General features: G+C 45.9%; 1 protein-coding gene across 2 annotated transcripts in view; it reads left to right on the plus strand.

Moving 5' to 3' along the window:
• The window catches only part of PGM3 (phosphoglucomutase 3), a 328,635-nt gene that overhangs the window by 97,133 nt on the left and 210,326 nt on the right, over nucleotides 1-21,176 (plus strand). For both annotated transcript variants that reach the window (XM_069235611.1, XM_069235610.1), the window contains one exon: nucleotides 19,292-19,359. In XM_069235611.1, coding sequence (XP_069091712.1) covers nucleotides 19,292-19,359 — 68 coding nt within the window. The remainder of the gene's footprint in view (nucleotides 1-19,291; nucleotides 19,360-21,176) is intronic.

Below are 21,176 nucleotides of genomic sequence, written 5' to 3' on the forward strand. Positions count from 1 at the left end.
ATGCCAAGTACCTTACAATTTATAAACTTACCTGCAATCTGAATCTTGTGGTTCTAAAATAAATTAAGAAAATATTTTTCTACATAAAAACCTATTGTCCTGGAGTTAAGTCATTAAATGTGTGTTTTCATTTATTGCCTGTGTGCGTACAGCAAATGCTTAACACTACCCTCTGATAAGCCTAACTGCTCAACCACACTACCACAAATAGAGCATTAGTATTATCTATTATTGCCTCTGTCAAGCCTCTTGGGCAACCCCTGGACCCTGTGCACACTATCTCTCACTTTACAATAGTATATACAGAGCCAGCTTCCTACAAGTGTCGCCCCCCGCCACCAGTCTGCCTGGGAGTGCCCTGGCTGGGTACTCCCAGCCAATCCTGACGCTGCTTAAAGCAGCGTCAGGATTGGCCGCAGGGCAGGCTGGGAGCCTGTGCTTGCAGCAGCAAGACGGGAGAGGAGCAGCGTGGGCGCGGTGAGGGACAAGGTAAGTGTTTTATTTTTTGTAATTTATTTTTAAGTTTATTTCTTGAGTGCCCGTCCCCACTATCCTCCCGCCGCCCCATCCCCTGCAAGCACCACAAGCAGCTCCTGAGTCTGACCACTGCTCAAAATTTCACTTATGTTGTTGTTTGGGTCCAATAATATGCACATTTGGTTATGTCTCTGATCTCTACTCGCCTGCTGCCCTCCCCAGCTTCTCTGGTTGCTGCTGCCTTTGCTGGGACCAACTGAAAGTCTTCTGACTCTCAGTTCGAGGCCCTCCTCCACCCACAGGCTCGCCCCTGTGCCTCATCCCTGGTGGTTTAGTGGCCATCACAAGTATTTCTTTTCCTTTTTCTTTCTCTCTGTTGGTCTTTCACTCTTGCTTTTTCTGCCTTTTTCCCTATCATCCCTCGTTTTTCCTCTATTCTTTTTCTTTTCTCCCCTCTTTCCTCTGGCCCTCTCCCACAAAGCACCTTTTCCGCCCTCCCAGCTGACTGCTCCCCCCACCCACTTTCCCTTAAAATGGAGGCCGCAGCGCTGTGAAGAGGGCAGCTGCACTGACCTGCTGGTCAGTGTCTTCTGCCCTCCCCAGCTCCTCTGCCAGCTGCTGCTGCTGCCTCTGCCTTTGCTGGGATGAACAGAGAGTCTCCTGACTCTCAGTTCGAGGCCCTCCTCCACCCGCAGGCTCGTCCCTGCACCTCATCCCTGGTGGTCTAGTGGCCATCACAAGTAAGTATTTCTTTCTCTTTCGCTCATTCACTCTTGCTTTTTCTGACTTTTTCTCTATCATCCCTCATTAATCCTCGATCCCTTTTTCTTTCCTCCCTTATTTTCTCTGCCCCGCTCCCCCCTGCAAAGCACCTTTCCTGGCCTCCCAGCTGACCGCTCCCCCCTAACCCCCTCCCCTTCTTAATGGCAGCCGCAGCGCTGTGAGTGGACAACTGCACTGCCTTTTTTGGTTGTTTTTCTGTTGCCCCTTTGTAGGCTCCATATAATGCTTCTTAGTGGTTGTAGAGTGTCTCCAAATAATGCTACTTGGTGAGCTCTGTAACTCCTAATGGACCCCACTGATGCACTTTAGTGGTAGTGTCTCCATATGGTACTGCCGACCCCCATAGATGGTAAGGACCTGCATGCATGACTCCATCTATACTAACCCTCTGTGCAACATGACATTGAGTGTACTATACAACAACCACATCTTCAACCCCTCTCCAACATGACCCGCTTTGGCCAAACCATAAACATCACCCATTCACCCATGCACTCCGAAGGGCGCCCAGAATCCAGATGAAAATTGAACTACTTTGTGACCCTATTAGGGTATGAAGTATGAGGTGCTAAGTAAATATATAGCATTATAAGCATTTGGGGTCCTCACAGTTTTTTGGAAAAGCTGTATGAAAATACCAGTGCAATATTTGCATTACATTTTGTATCTATTATGTTGCAGTCCCTGTTGCATTCAGTCTATGCATTATTCTGTCCCATTGGCCATCTCCTTTAAAATAGCTGCTGCTTTGCTTGCATCTCGGCTGTCTGGCCACACCAGCACCAGAGAATTGCTTTACTAATCGAAACACATGCCTCTTCTGATTCAATTTTCCTCTCCCTACCTCTGGCCACGCTCTATACTCTGGCATAACTTTCGAATCTACCTGGAATAGTAGTGCTCCTCTTTCTAATTCCTCTACTCCAACATTCTACATTATATCAACCTTTAAACCACCTCCTCTCCACCTTGCATTTGGATATATGCAGTTTGTGCATCTTCTTCAACTAGGCACTCTGCTGCTTCCACTTCTCAGCCTTGGATTTCGTTTGTCATGCACAGGCAACCTTGTCCCAGAAGCAGTCTCACACTCCCGACCTGGATTGGCACTTTGATACCACCTATAATTCAAACCAAGCCTTTCACACACACATGTGGAAGGGCAGGCCATGAATACATAGCTTTGACAAATAATACATTTCCCATCACCTCCATACAATTGAATTTACCACCTTAATTGCCTTTAAAAGCATAACCAATCGGCTTAAATATCTACACTTGTTTGCCTCTCTGGTTCCTTGCTTTCCCCTTCCCCACCCATTCTCCTCTCCAGAACCACCCCCAAATTCTGAACCTGGATGACTAGTGCAGGACAAACCCCAAGTATATAGGACCACATGGTGTTCTATGTGGGGGAAAAAACTCCTGTTTATAGGGCTGAACTTCAGTTGATTTCAGAGATTTCTCCTTACATGGATCACCCAAAAATCTGGGACCTTGACACGAAGGCTTCAATGTAAGAAGGATGTGGAATCATTTGCATTATGATATTAAAAAAAGACTGATAAACAGTTATAATGTACACTGTAAAAAGGGATAGTACTGATTAAAACTTCAACATACCTCAGGCATAAGAGGTAGCTTGGGTCTCGAACAGTGCCATTGCAGCAGCTTGAAGCCAATAAAATAAATAATCATACTTATCCAACAAAACCCAGATCAGACACCAATCATTTACTTATGCCCTGGAGGTCCAGCATGGTGGACTCTGTCAGTAGATACTGAGAATTCACACAAAATCAAATTCCTGCTTCAAATGGCAATCCTTTTGGTTTTAGGCTACAGCCAACAGGAACGTATATTCTGTTTCCCTGCTGGAACATAAATCTGCCTGACCAAGATTTTAAATGTGCAGGAAGTGTCTTCAACTGAGCATTCACAACTCATTTCATGTGTTTACCTAGAGAAGGTAGCCCTGATATTGGTTGCTCATTTCAAGGAGCTGAAGACTGTAAAATTACCATCGTTATAGGAGGGTGGAAAATAATTTGTTTAATTTGCTTAGTTCCAATACATGTTAATGTGAATCTGTGAATGTTTTACCCATTTGCTGAGTAGTGAAGATTTTTGTGGTCAATTGTTTTTGCATTGGGTAACTGGGATTGAGTTCATGCAAACCGACAAAGAAAAAGTCAAACTTTGTACATCCTCCAAATTAACACCCTTTCATGTATTTATTCTACATCTTAGAATTCCCAGCTTGCTTCCAAAACGGGAAAAACGTTACATAATACAGTTCATATTACATATAGCAATATTAGATTAGGACCCATTTATTTGTGTCTTACACCAATTGCTGGACATTCAATTCTTAACTAGGAGATTTTTCTGAAAATTGCTGGGCATGCACATTAGTGCTGAACTTCTAGGAAGACATCCTTTCTCATGTTCAAGCCATCACCTAAATCCAACTGCCTTTGCAGTGATCACCACCCCGTAGTCTCCCTTCTTACCTACCTCCCTCCCCCCTGCCCCAGTCAGTCACATTACTAGGTGTGCTGCATCCAGAAAATCCATGGAAAACACTTGTTAAATTTGTGTCTTGATATAGCGTGGTTGGAACAGCAGCCACAATTGGTTGGTGTCATGAAGTGCCATATTCCTATCTGTTTTGTTGCTGGTATTGTTATATGCTGAAAATACCTGGTTATTTCCTTTTATCTCTCATGCCCTAGCTGATTTCCTTTTCCATGTATCCTGTTCATATTGTGTTTATTGCATATCTTAATGACATTTACCTTCAACGAAATGATAGTGACTACAGTGAAAAGGTTTTTAAAGGCTTATTAACCCAACGTGACCAGTGGCAATAAATTCAACAAGAATTTGATGCAATAATCTCATCAAACATATCTGACAGCAGGCTTATACCCAAAAACCTGATAACATATAGGCCCTCATTATGACATTGGCGGTAAATCCCACTTACCGCCGCGGTGACGGTCGGTAACATACTGTCGCAGAGGCGAAAATCTGTTCTCCCTATTATGACAGACACACACTAAACCAACAGAATACTGCCACAAACACATATCCACCAGACCAAAAGGTTAGTGGTAAACTGTTGGTATGAACACCCATACCGTTAAGTCAACAAAACAACGCCCTCCACATTATGAGCCACGAATCAGCATTGTGGACATTCAATGGCGGTAAACTATTGGTGGTACACATCGGTGCGGTCAGAATGGCCACCCAAATATATAACAATCCAACATTGGCCAAAACTAAAATCACACACCTGACACTGATACACACACACACACCTCACACACCCATAGCACTATAAAACGCACACCCACATTACCCACAACCCTTTACGAACTTGAAAAATAGCCAAGAGATAGCCACGCAAATCAGAGACACAACTACACACATCACAAACACCCATCCATCTGTCATGATCCCCACACCCCACCACATTACTCAACACCCACTGCACAACACACAACACACACCACACAACACCAATGTCCCCACAAAGGCAGGCACCCCCGTTTCACAGATGAGGATCTACGGCCATGGTGGAGAAAATAGTCAGGGTAGAGCCACAGCTGTTTGGAGCACAGGTACAGCAAATCTCCATTGCCAGGAAGATGGAGCTATAGCAGAGAATCGTGGACAGGGTGAATGCCGGGGCAGCATCCAAGAACAAGGGATGACATCAGGAGAGGTGGAATAACCTACGGGGGAAGGTACGTTCCGTGGCACCAAGGTACCAGCTCGCCATCCAGAGAACTGGCGGTGGACCCCCACCTCCTCCCCCACAGCTGACAGCATGGGAGGAGAATGTCTTGGCAATACTGCATCCTGAGGGACTCACTGGAGTTGCCAGAGGACTGGACACTGGTGAGTCAATATTTACTAACTATCCCCCCACATAGCTGCATGCCACCACCACCTCTCACCCTGACACCCATCACTCCACTCCATCCCACACAGTGCACCACCACAATTGACTAACCTGAATGCCAAGCCCTGCATGCCATACCCACCACATGAACATCCCTCCCTACCCTGCATGTAAACCCACTACCAATGCATGCACATCATGGAGCACTAACAATCCCACAAGACATCACCATACACAAACAAAGATGGCAGGGCAACAGCAATGATATAGGGGAAGCTAGTGATGTAGAAAATGTCAGACATGTAGAATAATACTCCACTTACATCCATACAGGTGCACCAGCCAATCTCAGTGGCGAGGAGGTGCCACAGCTACCCAGTCCCTCATCAGAAGATGCCCCCAGTGATGACAGTAACTCTGGACTTCTGGATCTGATTGAATTTCCTGGCTCAACAGGGACCACTGGTCAGTCGGCTACCCCAGCCCACTCCCACTCCACCACAGAGCCTCCCCCCTCAGTATCCAACACCACAGCACCCACACCTCTGTCCCCAGGACACGTCAAGCAGCACTGTGCCCACCTGTACAGGGACCCCAGTCCACACCTCACAGCCGAGACAATCAGGGTCCTGCGGTCAGTGGCAGTGGGCACAGCGTTCAGGGGGCACAGAAACAGGGGGACAGGGACACACCGAGGACAGCTGTGCGCCAGGGGGAGGACAGGCCCAAGGAACCGACTGCCCAGGAAGCACTCACCAGTCTCCTGGGGGCTTACCAACAATCCCAGAACAAGATGGGTCAGATGTTAAACATCATGCAGGAGAACCAGCGGCTGCAGGAGGAACACCACCAGGAGATCAGGAAAGATTTCCATGCCCTCAACACCAACATGGTCTCCATAGTAGGTGTGCTGGGTGATATGGCCAACATCATGAGGGACTACACAGCACACCAGCGGGCCCCTTCCACTAGCCAGTCAACTGAACAGCCCTTCACATCTGCCACAGTTAATTGACAGGTGGCCCTACCACAGGACCCACTGGCCACCAGCACCCCTTCCCCTGCAGAAGGTAAACCACCCCACAGACGTTCCCTGCGGCCCAGACAGATGCCAGAGACACTTGCCAAGACCACCACCAGGAAATGGGATCCTCCTTAATGTCCCCTTGTGTTCCACTCTTTCACCTTGTCCTCTTTGTACTGCCATTGCTCCACTTCCTACGGCCCTTGGACAATGGACCTGTGCTAAAAACAGACTGGACCAATACCCTGGACTTACCTCTACCATCACCCCATTCCATTGCACTATTCCTTCTATATTTGCTCACTACATTAAACACTCTTGAACACAACTTGAGTGATAGTGCTTTATGTGACGAAAATGTGCAATAATAGCAACAGTTTCATCTTGCTCAATTGTCCTGAACTTTGTGATTGCATATAAACAAATGGCCAGTAGCTGTCTGTAGTCATCACATCAGAACACAGTTGTAACCACACCAACATCTGCAAAATGAGAAGGCATAGGTGACAATCAATTGAGATAGTAAGGCAGTGATTGCCATCATGCTACAGCCACACTGAAAAGATGCATAATCAGAGGAATGGTCAGTTCCACTGTCTTACCTGTGTGTTATTGGAAGTGCTGCCGTATGACTGATGTCCTGTTGTCCAGATCCTCATCCTCTGCCTCCTCATCCTCACTGTCCTGAAGGTCCACTGCTGCCACCGGAGCATTTTCCCTCTCCTCCTGCAGATAGGGCACGTCGTCTGATGGCCAGGTTGTGCAACATGCAGCATACAACAAATATCTGGCAGACAGTCTCAGGGGAGTAGCAGAGGGATCCACCTGTCAGATGGGGGCATCCAAACCTGGCCTTGAGGAGGCCGAAGGTCTGCTCAATTATTCTCCTGGTTCGCCCATGAGCATCATTATACCTATTCTCAGCCCCTGTCCTGGCATTCCTTAAAGGGTTCAAGAGCCATGACAGGTTTGGGTAGCCAGAGTCACTTGCAAGAATTGGGGAACAAACATTTGCCTTGCACAATGGTATGGGGGATGATTCCTGAAGGCATACACTGACGTGCATTGGATGGGGACTCAGACTCACCTATTAGCCACACCCTGTGCCTCTGTAGTTGTGCCATCACATTTGGAATGCTGCTACTCCTCAAAACGAAGGCATCATTCACAAACCCAGGATACTTGGCAGTGACGTGGGAGATGTACTGGTCAGCCAGGCACACCATTTGCAAATTGAGTGAGTGGAAACTCTTCCGAATCCAGAACACCTGTTTTTTGTGCCGGGGCGACAAATGCTATATGTGTTCCGTCAGTGGCCCCAATAATATTTGGAATATGTCCCATTGCATAGAATCCAGCCTTCACAGTGGCCAAATCTTCCACTTGGGGCTAAGCGATGTAGCTGCACATTTGTTTGAGCAAGGCAGACAAAACCCATGCCAGCACTTTTGAGAACATTGGCTGTGACATTCCTGCTGCCAAGCCCACTGTCACGTGGAAAGAGCCAGTTGCCAGAAAATGGAGCACAGATAGAACCTGCACAAGAGGGGGGAATCCCAGTGGGATGACAGGGGTCTGGAGCAGGTGGAGCACCCACTGCAGGAAACAGTGTGAGGACCTGAGATGCTGGGCTCGGAAGACCGTGGAGGCCCAGCTGGGTATGACCTCCCAACGAAGGAGGGGTGCCTGTCTGAACCCGACCCCCCTGATGCATACTGGCGGTAGCCTACACAGAGCTGGATGGGTGCTTGAGGGCATCACAGCAGCCACAAGGGTGTGAGTGCAGTGTGTGTAACAACCATCTTTGTTGCCTGGCATGGGATCTTGGTGGTGGGTTTCAGTTAGTGGGTGCCCCTTAATGCCAGCTCAGACATTGTTGCGTGGTCCAGCTCAGGGTAAATGGGTGAATGGCAAATTCTTGTTAACTAGCTAGGTGGCATTGCATGTTAGACAGGGCTTAGTAGGTCCCAGAAGGGGTGCAGATGGCGTTGGTTGGCTTGCTGTGGTACCTAGCCAATGGAATGCCTGTGCGGTGCGTAGTGCTCAATCTTGATCCCTGTGTGTGCTGGTAATGTGTATGCCATTTGCGGTGTTGGTGCTGTAATTAACCCAGTGCTCCCTTTCTCATCCCCCCCCCTGTTTTCTTCTGTCATCCTGTCCATGTGTGCATTACCATCATCTGGCAGAGGAGCAGTGGCACCGGCTAGTGAGGGCGCTGCAGCCCATGGGACCCAGGAGGCAGAGTAAACTGACGCTGAGGGGACCAGTGGGACGGAGGGCGAAGGAAGCACCACGAAGGGGCCAGGAGGTGACAGCACTGACTCTGATTCCTCCTCTGATGGAAGCTCCCTGGTGGTGGCAGACACCTCCGGAACCACCCCAGATACAGGTACAGCGGCCACCCCCATACCAGCATCGCCCTCCCAGTAGCCCCCACTGAGTTGCCTATGCCCGCTTACCCAGGAGAGTGAGCATCTCCTTTGCCCCAGGCACCTCAGGCCTTGCACCAGTGAGCCCTACTGCCCTCAGTGAGGAGGCTCTTGACCTCCTGAGATCCATCTCTGTAGGGCAGTCAACCATAGTGAATGCCATCCAGGGGCTGGCATCTCAGATGCAGCAATGCAATGCCTACCTGGAGGGCAACCACAGTGGGTTGGCGGCCCTATGGAGATCGTTTCAGGCTCTGGCCTCCTCTCTAATGGCAGCCAGAGTCCCTGGACCCCCCCCCCCCCCACCCCCCCCCCCCCCTCCAACTACCACTTCCCAGCCCTAGTCACCTCAACCCCAACCCATCCCATGCACACATACAGACAAGCAAACACCTATAACATCACACAAGAGTGGCACAGACAAACACAGGCAGCACACTTCAAGCCAAAAGCACTCACACAAACAGACAGTTGCACACACAATATCCACTGTCTCCCCCGCATCCTCCCTGACAGTCACATCCGCACTCACACCTGCATGCACTGCATCAACAGCCACCACCACATCATGCAGCACACACACCTCACTTGCAGACCCCTCCACAACATCCATCCACACGTCCTGTTTGTCTTCTCCCACCCTGTCTGCCCCCCTCCTAAGAGACACACACGCTCCCACTTAGATACCCAACAGCCATCCACCTCACACACGCACACTGTCGATCCATGCACCTGCACCCAAGTCCAGCAGACGTACACCTCCTACAGCCACTCCCTCTATCTCTACTCCCATTCCTCCTCCCACAGCCCCCCCCAACGTCCCTAAGAAGCCTTTCCTTCCCCAACTTGACCTCTTCCCTTTCTCTCCACACCCCCCCTGCCCGTAAGAGCAGGGTCCCAACAACCCAGCCCATCACCTCAGCCAAACAGTCTGCCACTGCTCCCTCCAAAAAATCAGCTCCTGGCACAAAGGGGTCCCTGAGTGTGACGGCAGTCATTCCTATTAAGTGCACACCTCTGCCTCAGAAACGGGGGACTAGGGTGGTGAAATGCTAGGGACAGAGGACGGGGTCAGTGGAGGCACCTCCTAGGCCTCGGGGCAAGGACACCAGTCACATGTCAAAGGCCAAGGGGGCCACATGGATCCCCCTCCCCCACCAAAGAAAGCCAAGGATCCCCCTCCACCACCAAAGAACGCCAAGGGGTTCCTTCACCACCTAAGAAACCCAAGCAGCCCTCTCCGCCAGCAGAGGCACCCAAGCAGCCCTCTCCACCAGCAGAGGCACCCAAGCAGCCCTCTCCGCCAGCAGAGGCACCCAAGCAGCCCTCTCCGCCAGCAGAGGCACCCAAGCAGCCCTCTCCGCCAGCAGAGGCACCCAAGGAGCCCCCTCCAGCAGCTGAGGGCATGTAGCCCACCCTCCAGAGACAGTTGGGCAAGGAGCCCCCTCCAGATCCAGTGTTCGTACATCAGAATTGTTGTCCTTGCATTATTTTCACGTGGGTCCTGTGACATTTGTTTTACTCTGCAGCTGGTTAAGTGTATGGTGTGTGTGTGTGTGAATGGTGTGTTGTGCATGTGTGTCACTCTCCTTTTCCTCCCTCCCTCCCTTGTGTGCTAGGCGGCTGTACTCACCGTTGTCGTCTTCGTTGGTGTTCCAGGACAGCCATGGCATGGTAGAGCATCCGGAAGACCTGGAGTTCCGGTTCCATGGCGGCAGCGGAGTCCTCTGTGTCCCTGATGGTGAGTCTTTCATTTTCTGTACTGTGTTTCCACCAGGTTTTTGATGGCGTTGATACCGCCCCGGAAATCCTGGCGGTTTGCTATGTCATAATATGGTGGGCGGTACCTTGACTTCCGCCTGGCTGTTGATGGCTACTGCCGTGGTCAGTGATGTTTGCCCCCTGGCGGTTGGTGTGGTGCATTGGCTCTCTATGGGAGGTATCACCGCCATGGTCATAATTTGGTGGTGATTACCGCCAGGCTGTTGGCGGTACTACTGCCATTTTAAGAGTCACCAGGGCCATAGTCTCATATATCTTGATTCCTCTATTGTTTTACTTACTATAACACTTTCACACTTAAACTGAGTCTAGATCAATTTCATGCTTAACCTAGCAGACTAGCTGGTCTTGTTATAAACCACCTCAATTGAAGGCAATCCCAGCAATCTGGCTGACTACAATAAACAGAATTTTCTTTGTGTAAATTGTTCACAAACAAACATTGTGATGCTCTCAATGAGCAAAGTACATATCACATGGAAAGTAAATAGATACAAAATTAATCAAGTTAACCAATATAATTTACATGGGCATAGCGATTTACCGCAAACTAAATGGTCAAGCTCATATAAAACCAAAATCAATTAGATGTCAACAGATCAGAGGAGGCATGATACAGTTCTTGTTCAGTGACCGTGCTATTTAAAGTGTCTAACAGAATTTTCCACAAAAGCTCACCAGTTATTTTGTATAGCGTGCTAGTTTTTGCTGGGAGTCTAGATAAGAGGTACCACTGACAAAATGAAGTGCATCTTTCAAATCTTTGCCAATCAGCCTCTCAACACAGAATACAACTAAAATTAAACCTTTTGGAAATCTCTAACCACTGAGAAAAATACTTATCGTAATACGGAGCATGTGCCAGATCTGCTTTTCACACACTTTCAGTGTTACTTTTCAGGTGCTGGTCCAAGACTGGCATTAACCATTTTTCTCCTCCAGAAAAAGTTTGAGAATCCACATTGTTTTCAAGCCTTCTTGACATACTGTTCTTGAGGTTCTTGTCCAGACCCATGCAGTTGTAAACACATACAGCTAACGTGGCCTTTATTTTGTCATACTGAAGAACATGCTTCCCTGGCTAAACCTTCTTGGTTGCAAAACTATGCACCCTTCATTGAACAACTTAAGACAGATTTTGCAAGGCATCCCACACAGTTTTCCGACAGATTTATTAACCCCAAAGCAAGGTGATGGGGATTTTATTGCCTTTATCAGCCTGTTCTTAAAATTGAACCCAGAAGTGGAATGGTCAGATGAAGGTGCAGCAGCTGACTGCTTTCGTGGTCTAAGAAATCATTAGAAATACGCTTTAGCCATGGTAGGCAATTGATTCACAAACAGCTAATGCATTGATAGATTTATCATTGCAACTCCATAGTCATCGGGAACAAAGAAAGACTGAACGATAAGGTTTCCTTACGACATGGCTTTTCCATCATTATCAGCAAAGGTGGAGGAGCCAATGTAGGTTAGTAGAATTGGAAAAAGACAGCTGAAGAAAAGAAGTACTGCAGGATGAAAGGGTTGCGCCTTTATTATGTAAAACCAGTTCTCTCCATATGCTCTTGGAGAGAAACTGCACTCCTTGAACTTAGAGAGCACCAGGGTCAAGCATATGTCTGGTACAAGTGTCTGCAGTTATGTCATTGTATTAGCTGCTAAAGATTGAGATCACAACAAGCCCTGAACCTATAGGTATTCAACCTTACTAGATTCAGGGGCACTGGGTTGCTTTATGGACCAGACTTCTTTATCAAAAGCCCGAACCTCCTACAAGGAGAAAGCCACAACATGAGCCAGCTAAGGGTATTGATGGAACTCCCTTGACTGTGGGAGAAGTAGGTTTAGAAATTGACCCTTTTAATTATGTCAGCTGAGCTTGGGCATTGTGAATTCCTCACTTGTGGTCTTAGATTGTTGTTCCACCCTGGCAAAGACTTCCCAGAAGCTTATACCAAATTCAGGGTATTGTTTTGTGAGAGAAATGCTAACCAGTCACCTCTATATCATGAATAAAACTGTACTAGCATTCTCATACAATATTCAAACATGTATCACACCCGGATTTATCTGCAAACCATGAAAAGGTGTGAAGTCGGGAAACGATATTTTAAGGACGATCTTGCCAAAGGATTTATTAGGCACTTCCACACCAGCTGAGGCTCCAATTTGTTTTGCACCTAAAGCACAAGGACATCTTCACCTATGCATAGATTACAGAGAATTGAATGCTCTTACAATTCAAAAGCCATTATCTTTTGCCCCACATTTCTGTACCTTCAGATCAAGGGCACTGTACTAAAATATTTACTATCTTGGATCTTAGAGTATGGTTTATGGAAACAATCAATGTAGAGATAAGAACATTGAGAGGTGGGTGTGAGTTCTTCAGTGTCTTCCAACAGTTGTCTCAAAACCTGGCTTCCATCCTTAGTACTGAATTTGTGAATATGAAAATTCTGCCACATTGGCAGGTTTTTCGCATTTATAGATGACAATTTGGGCACAGAAAATATCTGTTTATTTACTATGAGACTATGGTGGATTTGTCAAGTTTCTGGAGGTAAAGTATGAATTGTAGTCCTATGTTGAAGTTATGTGTGAAAATTCGAATTGAGCCAAGCTTCTGTATTACAATAGATAACCACCTTATAAACCATAACAACACTGTGGAAAAAAGTTAATTTTTTTTTGTCGCTTTATGTGCATTAATTCCAAATTCCTTTATTAGATTCTGTGATGTGCTGATGATGGAAATTATAATATTTTGCGTTGCCCAAGTCCCCAGAATAAACAGAACAAGGCACCAACTCCCTAGTTCTCAGTGACTGTACATCACATAGTTCACTTTGTTTACCTTTTGTAGATCCCAGCACATACAAGACTGGCCACAACAGAGACAAAGATATATCTCAATCCTTTTGCACCTTATTGCCAGAAATGCTAATTTCTGATACTATGGGCCAGATGTAGCAAGATCAGAATCGCAAATCCTGATGCAGAACGGTGTCTCAGACACCGTCTGCGACTCGCTATGGGGTCGCAAAGACCCACCTCATAAATATTAATGAGGTGGGTCGCATTTTGCGACCCCATAGCGAGTCCCTGCACTCACAGGGATGGTGGCCTGCTGAAGTCAGCAGACCTCCATGTCTGTGACTGCTTTTTCAATAAAGCAGTTTTTTATTTTTTATTTTGCAGCCCGTTTTCCTTAAAGGAAAACGAGTTGCAAAATAAAAAAAATAACTAAACCAATTGGTTTCGTTTTTTCAGTGTAGGCAGTGGACCACTGCCTGCTCTGAAAAAACCTTTTTGGCGACATTCACAAAGGAGAAGGGGTCCCATGGGGACCCCATCCCTTTTGCGAATGAGTTACCACCAGTGTGACACTGGTGGTAACTGCAAATTGCTTTGCGACCGCATTCGCGGTCACAAAGCAATTCTGCATTGCGATGCGAGTCGCAAATAGGAAGGGAACACCCCTTCCTATTTGCGAGTCGCATTCACAATTTGTGAGTCGGTACCGACTCGCAAATTGTGAATGTGCATCGCAGAAGGCTGTTTGCCTGGCGCAAACTGCGATTTTCGCAGTTTGCACCATGCAAACGGCTTCATACATCTGGCCCTAAGTGTTTTGTGTGTGCATACGTCCTTGTGCCCTGGCGCAACACAATTTGACAGCACAATGCTTTATGGGGTCTTTGCAGGAGGCCTTTTGCCCACAATGCAACATGAGAAGTGTGCCCTTTGGGTCAGCGCCTTGTTCCTGATTGCGTGGTTTTCTTGTCTTTCTTAATTCCCTGCTCATTATTTGATGGATTTCCTCAATATTCCTGCCCCTGTAAAATAGCTTTTTAACATCAGTCAGGTTCAGACAACTTATATTGCTCCACTGCTAAACTGGAGGGGCTATTTTTAGGTTGAGCGTGTAAACGCTGCCAACCTATTGTCTTTCTGTTGGGCTTTCAACCATGCCCATGTCACGCCCATCCCTTTAATTTGTTCATGGACTTGCCTTTTAAAATTCCCTTGCTTTTATTTGTGAAAGGCCTGCATATGTCATGCATTTTCCGGTGTTTAGCCCTCCTCAAGCACACCGGCCAACTACTGAAAACATACGAAGGTCCATATTTTCTGCATGGTTTCTGGCCTACTTTTTCTTTTTATTTCCTACACAGCACGATATCTCGCTGGGCAGTAATCAAGCGCTTTGCATTACTACCAGTTTACTTCTATTGTTTATCCAAGCGCTCCTTGGCGAATTCAAGGTTTTACACAGCTCGATTGTGCTCATGAATTATTTTTTTTGTAAATTTCCTCCGTCCCTATCCCCACCCACCCGTTGAGATTTGCTGCGGCTGCTGCACATATGCTGCATTGCCAGGCATCCTCTAATGTGATCATGCTTTGTTTCTTGTGTACACGCAACAATGTTCCTAGTTTTTATTTGAGTTGGTTCTCAGATGACGAAGGTAAATGGAAGTGCTTTAGTTATATACAGTGCCAATGGTTTTCCATCTGTTTCCTTTGAAGTATGTGCATGTGCCAGGCAGTGCTGTTTTTGGTATTGGCCAAGGTGGGAAGCAGCCACATTCCTTGCTGGGAGTTGTTCGACCCCAGCAGCCAGTCGACTTCAGAAGGACCCACTCTCCAGAAGCACATCATGCTCAGCCTGTGCCTCGACGTGGCCAAAAAGCGCTCGGAGTGCTGCACTGGATGTCCCCAGGCAGAGCGTCGCCATGACCTTCCGGTACTGTGGGGAAAGCGGGCTGTGCACCAAGTACGAGCAGGCACAAACAGGCGACCCCCTTCCATTGCAGCTTACTGAGATGGAATTAATACATTATGGAAACAAGTCAAGTGGTCATTATATGTGAAATAGTTATGTGAAATAGGTGAGTGATCATGCAAAGCTTGTGATGGGTTACTGTTACCACACCGGCTCTACTGCTTGCACACCATCATAAAATAAAGAGCCCTTATGTCAGTGAGCGGGGATTAATGCACACGAACTAAAGGAGTTAGAGTTGAGGGTTAAAATATAACACTGCTAAAAGGAATGAGCACAGGCCTGCTGCAGAGGCTTTGATGTCTGCTAGCGAGTCTTCTATATGCGACCCCCCAGTGCTTCCAGGGGAGTTCTCTATTCCCCACACTTGACTTTTTATTTTAAGAGCTCTAAGTTATCTTTCTGTATAAAGTGTCCTGCGCATTAGGGCCCAATTCACAAAGCGTTTTGCTGGACAAAAACAAACAAACCTGCTCACTAAATCAGGATTAGTGCCATTTTACCTTCCCAATGTGCACTTACAAATGCACCAGCCTGAAAATATAAGCATGTTTACTATCCAAGGTAGGTAGATGCAAGTTTACTTCTGGTGTGGGACTAGGGAGGAAATACACACAGACACATATTTAATGCGCTGCAGAGGTGAGGGATTCTCCACAGGATAATATTTTGCCAGCAGACAAATGTTAAATGTGAAAATGCATTTTTTTGTCACATTTGACCTCGTAAAATTCTGGTGGAAATTCTGCATTGGTAAACATTATACTGTATGCATATGTTTTTAGTGGTTCTGTTGGGGTTGTTAGTAAATTTACAAAAGTCGAAATAAATCCTCCAAATATAGAAGTACTTCTAAACTTGAACGTTTCTTATTTTTATTCTTATTCTTATTCTTATTCTTATCTTGACTCTTGTGAATTATGAGGCCCCTGCTAATGGTTAAATGCACTACATTCACAGTCATGAGCTGGCCAGAATATTCAGACCTATGGGCGTATATACGTTTTTGCATGTAGCAAAATCTGTCCAATTTTAAATTTCAAACCTGCCACAAAATCCCACAAAGTGTGCCAAGAAGTCTTGGATCTAACATTTTAGACACCAGGCACTGATTTCAGTTAGTCTGAAGGAGAAAACGAAATATCATATTTTGATATCTGATTACCGGAGCGCTAGTGTCCCTAAGACATAGGGGGTCATTCCGACCCCGGCGGGCGCCAACCTCCAAAAGACCGCACCGCGGTCAAATGACCGCGGGGGTCATTACAACTTTCCCGCTGGGCCGGCGGGCGATCTCTAAAAGATCGCCCGCCGGCCCAGCGGGAAAGCCCCTGCAAAGAGGAAGCCGGCTCCGAATGGAGCCAGCGGATTTGCAGGGGTGCGACGGCTGCAGTGGCACCGGTCGCGATTCCTTGTGGGGCCCCCAGGGGCCCCACGACACCCGTTCCCACCAGCCTCTTCCTGGCGGTGTAAACCGCCAGGAACAGGCTAGCGGAAAGGGGGTCGGAATCCCCATGGCGGCGCTGCAAGCAGCGCCGCCATGGAGGATTCCCTGGGCCAGGGGAAACCGGCGGGAAACCGCTGGTTCCCCTTTTCTGACCGCGGCTTTACCGCCGCGGTCAGAATGGCCCGGAAAGCACCGCCAGCCTGTTGGCGGTGCTTCCTCTGCCCTCCACCCTGGCGGTTTGAAACCGCCAGGGTCGGAATGAGGGCCATAGTCTGTAACAATTTCTTAGTCACCATAACGTTGTAATTCTGTTTGTGAGCGATACAGGCCTTTTTTATGTAAGCATAATTGCTGCCAAGTTTATAGTTTTATGGTGCAAATGTATTTTTTTGTCGCAAAATCCACCATATTCTGGAAAAGTGACTGCAGCTCATGAGATGTGATTTGGGAATAATGAGAATACTGGTGTTTTGTGTTGCGTATGCTGCCACAGCAGTTGTGGAAAAACAATGAGGATTTGCATGCTGGTGTTCAGTGAAAAGATTAACATCCCAATGGAGGTTTACACCACTTGCTGAAGGACAACATGACTGTTTCTAAGCAGTCTTTGTGTTCAAGCTCAGACTAGACTGACACTATTGTTAGAAGATATGCTTCTGAGAAGAAGAAGCCTGCTTTCTGGCGTTGTTGGCAAGTCACTGTTTGGGGAATAAAGCAGATGGCTTCCCTATTTTTTTCAGACAGAACACTGTGCACTGGCTTCCACTGCATGCTAGTTCCACCAATTGCATTGCAAGTTCAGAAAATACATCAAGTTGTCATTTTTAGTTTGAGCATAAGCATACGACCTCTTGGGGTGGGTTTCAGTGTCATTTACAAATGCTTGTTGCTAGTGGTCAGTAATGCCTCTTTGTCCCTGCTTTATCTCTTTGGGAGCAGGGACTAACTACTGTATAGTAACGCTTTGTCATGTTTATCTGTTCGTGGGTAGGACTTTTTTTCCCTTGTTTTTTCTGCTCGTTTTTGGCGAAGCTTCCTCTTTTATTTGCAGAGCATTCTTGCCCTCAGCTAATGTAACTATATTGTACCTGCTGACATTTCACATATTTTACTAAATCTTGCATTCTCAGTGAGTGTTTGCTTTTTCCAGGATGTTGTTATTTATTTATTTTTTTACCCAGCATATTACTCTTGTGTCCCCTCCCTCATAACCTAAATGCACAGGATAAAACATTTTACAAAATGGGTGCCCAAAAGTAATTGGGGATATGTTTAATTCAAGATTGCAGGGTGCACTATCTTATGTGGCCTAAAGAGGTACCAAAGGACACCTAGGGAAAGCCTGTGGTACTGCACCCTTTCCCTCCTTTTGCACATTAGAACAGTAAATGTTGCAGGTTTTTTCAGCCAGTATATTATAAGTGTAAAACAGTTTACGTAACCATGGTGTTCCTGCTTACAATTTACATGCTTTACTTAATCTTGCATTCCCTATAAGTGTTTACTTTTCTAGGATGTGGTTAATAATTTTTTTCTTTGCCAGTATAATACTCTTGTCTCCCTGCCCTCATAACCTATTTCCCATTTTCTGGTTCTCCAGCGCCTCAAGGTCGTACAAATGGCAATAGCGCTATGCAGATATCATCACTCCACTGTATACAAACAACAAAAGTAAAAAATGCAGTTTTCAACGGCAAGAGCTGTAACTTTCACAAATGCAAGACCGATTGCATTGCAAATGCTTGTATATTTTTGTCTCCAGCACTGCATTTCTTACCTTTCCTCACAGCCTCCCAGCCTGCTTCTCCATTGCATCCTCGAATCATCGCAAACAGCTTCCTTCCTGCTTCATTAATTTTTTTTTTCATTTTTTTTTTTCATGTTGTTCGTATGACTGCCCGCCAGCTGCATATTGCAGCTGAGCCACTTACTGCCTTATATTTTGCTTCACAGTCCTTTTTTTTTTCTTAGTTGTTTCTATGAGGGCCTGATAGCTACAAACTACTTCTGTGCTAATTGCTTTTGGGCCACAGCACAGTCCTCTTCCTCAACTGCACCTTTGTCTATTTTTCTTGTTTTTCCCCTGTTACTTTGTATGAGAGGATGGCAGCTGCACACTGCTATCAAGATGCCTGCTTCCCCCCATTGAGCAGGCATACTTAACTTCTGTTAGGTTATTGTTTCAAGATCGCCATTTTGAAATGTTAAATTAAAAAGAAAGTTAAGATGCCTGCTGTGTGCGCATGCATTGGGAGTCATCCTCAAATGATTTTTCTTTTGCTTTAATAAACACTACTGTAAGATTACTGCTTCACTTGCATGCTCACACCCAGTGCCCATCTTTTAGTGATTTTTCTCAAAGCAAAGGATAAATCATTCAAGGATAGATGCCGCGTGTGCACACTTTTTACAAGCTTTCCTTTGTCCCTGCATGTGCAGTCGATCACGGAAGTCATTTTTGGGAATTAAAAGAAAACATTTGCAAGGTCAGTAAGTTACACAGGAAAAACCTATTGGCCTTACTGTTGTTTGTTTAGCTGTTGGTTTTCTTCTTTGGGGCATTGACAAAGGTTTATTTTCACATTTGGTTTTACGTAAATGTTTCTGAATTGTTCTTTATAGAGATTTTCCTTTTATTTTTCAGGCACAGTAGTGAAAAACTTGCTCACGCTGTGGTTGATGGCGTTACTTCATTGGGTGCCCAATATCAAGGTATATTGCGAGTCACTTTCTTAGTTCTGGCGTTAGCCAAGATCCTTTGATTTTGTAACAATATGCATAATAATATACTTACATAAAGGGTCTTTCAGCCAACTGTATCCATCCATTGGTCTCTTGAAATGTTATTTGCATTCTGCTTCCACCTACTACAGCATACAGCATAGGTAGGAGGGTCAGCCCACATCGGCCCCTGGATAACTTCACTTTGAGTGACTTCATTTTGCTCTTTGGCATTGGTACATAAGTGCCAGTGTGTTTTTTCTTTTTTTTCTTTTACTTCATTAATTTGGTGTTGCCTTTTTGTTTAGAGTATGATTAGATAGCAGGATATTTTCTACCAGTTCTCTGTGTTTATCACAGGGCACATTCCAGCTTTATCACTTCCTGTCGCCTGTACTAGCGCGCCTGGTCCTTAGTAAGTAAACTTACAAGGGGACGCGTATAGGTCGATGAACCTTTTGAATCGCATGGAGTATCCTAGCCATGTAGTGAATACTGAATCAATAATCAACATCAATAATCAAGAAACATTCTATGAGAAAAACAACTCTAGTCCATCTACTCATGAAAAACCACAACTTGGTAAAGGAGTTATTCAAGTTTTATTGCCCTATTGATTACAAAACGAATTCATCTGTTAGATCAATCTTTAATCAATATACTCAATTATTAGTTTATTTATTGTAACGCAAATAACATAGTCAATCAGAACTTGAAGAAGTACATATGCTTGAATAAAAGCTGATAAAGATTTCAGCATTAATAGCAGAGTTCAGCAATTACCTTGTCAGTCATTTGTCACTGTCCACGGCACCCTAAGAAGCCTACCTAACCAAGATTAGCATCAGCATGTGGGACTTCATGCAAAACAATTTAGAGAAAAACATGAATTTGGAAAACATCTTTCTAAGTGGAAATCTATAAAACAGCGCAGTTGGTACCTAGAAGAAAAGGCACATGTTAGTCAGTCACATTTTCATAGCTACCTATCCACAGAATGGATCAGCAACAAAATCAGTCTTCATCTTCAGGTCATCAAATTAGTCATCCATGCATCAGGCTCTCAGAGTACGAGTCTAACGACAGAATCTCGAGCAGCGTCTTCTGATGTCATAAGTTCTCCCCTCGCACGCATCTGAAGTTTTAGCCCCTTGTCATGACTTTTTCTTAGGGTCCCCCAGTCCTTCCCCCTAACTCCCCATTGGTCAGTCAGTCAGCAGATATGACTTTAACCTATAGTATCTGTTTACCAAATTTCAATATTAGTCTTTTTCACAAGATGTGGATTGGTTCGCCATACGATGTCCTCATCATCCAGCTCTTCAGGTATCGAAATTGTTGCATGTTCCTCTTCAGTCAGTACCTCTACTGTTCGAGTCCTGGGAAAGTACATCTCACCTACTTTACACATAATTGTATCAAATTGTTTTTATCAACTCCTGTCCGCCGGTACATTGCAGAAAATTATAGCTAAGCAACTTTAACATCGGGTGAGTCAAGGACAGGTTACGCATCCAGTTTCTTGCAAAGCGTTCAGTATTTCAGCTCTTCGTGTGCGAGGCCTAGGAGGACTAGGCCTTTATTTCAGCTAAGTTAGCACTGCGAGGTAATGTAAAACATAGGTTATACATCTCATTATGACATATTACATATTACAAAGACATCAAACGCCTCCAACGTATCCAAAATGCCTCCGCCCGACTGATCCTCAACATACCCCGCCGAAGTCACATCTCCCCTCACCTAAAGGAACTCCACTGGCTCCCGGTAGACAAGAGGATCACCTTCAAACTCCTGACCCACGCTCA

The sequence above is a fragment of the Pleurodeles waltl genome, chromosome 5 (genome assembly GCF_031143425.1).
Source record: "Pleurodeles waltl isolate 20211129_DDA chromosome 5, aPleWal1.hap1.20221129, whole genome shotgun sequence".
Taxonomy (NCBI): domain Eukaryota; kingdom Metazoa; phylum Chordata; class Amphibia; order Caudata; family Salamandridae; genus Pleurodeles; species Pleurodeles waltl.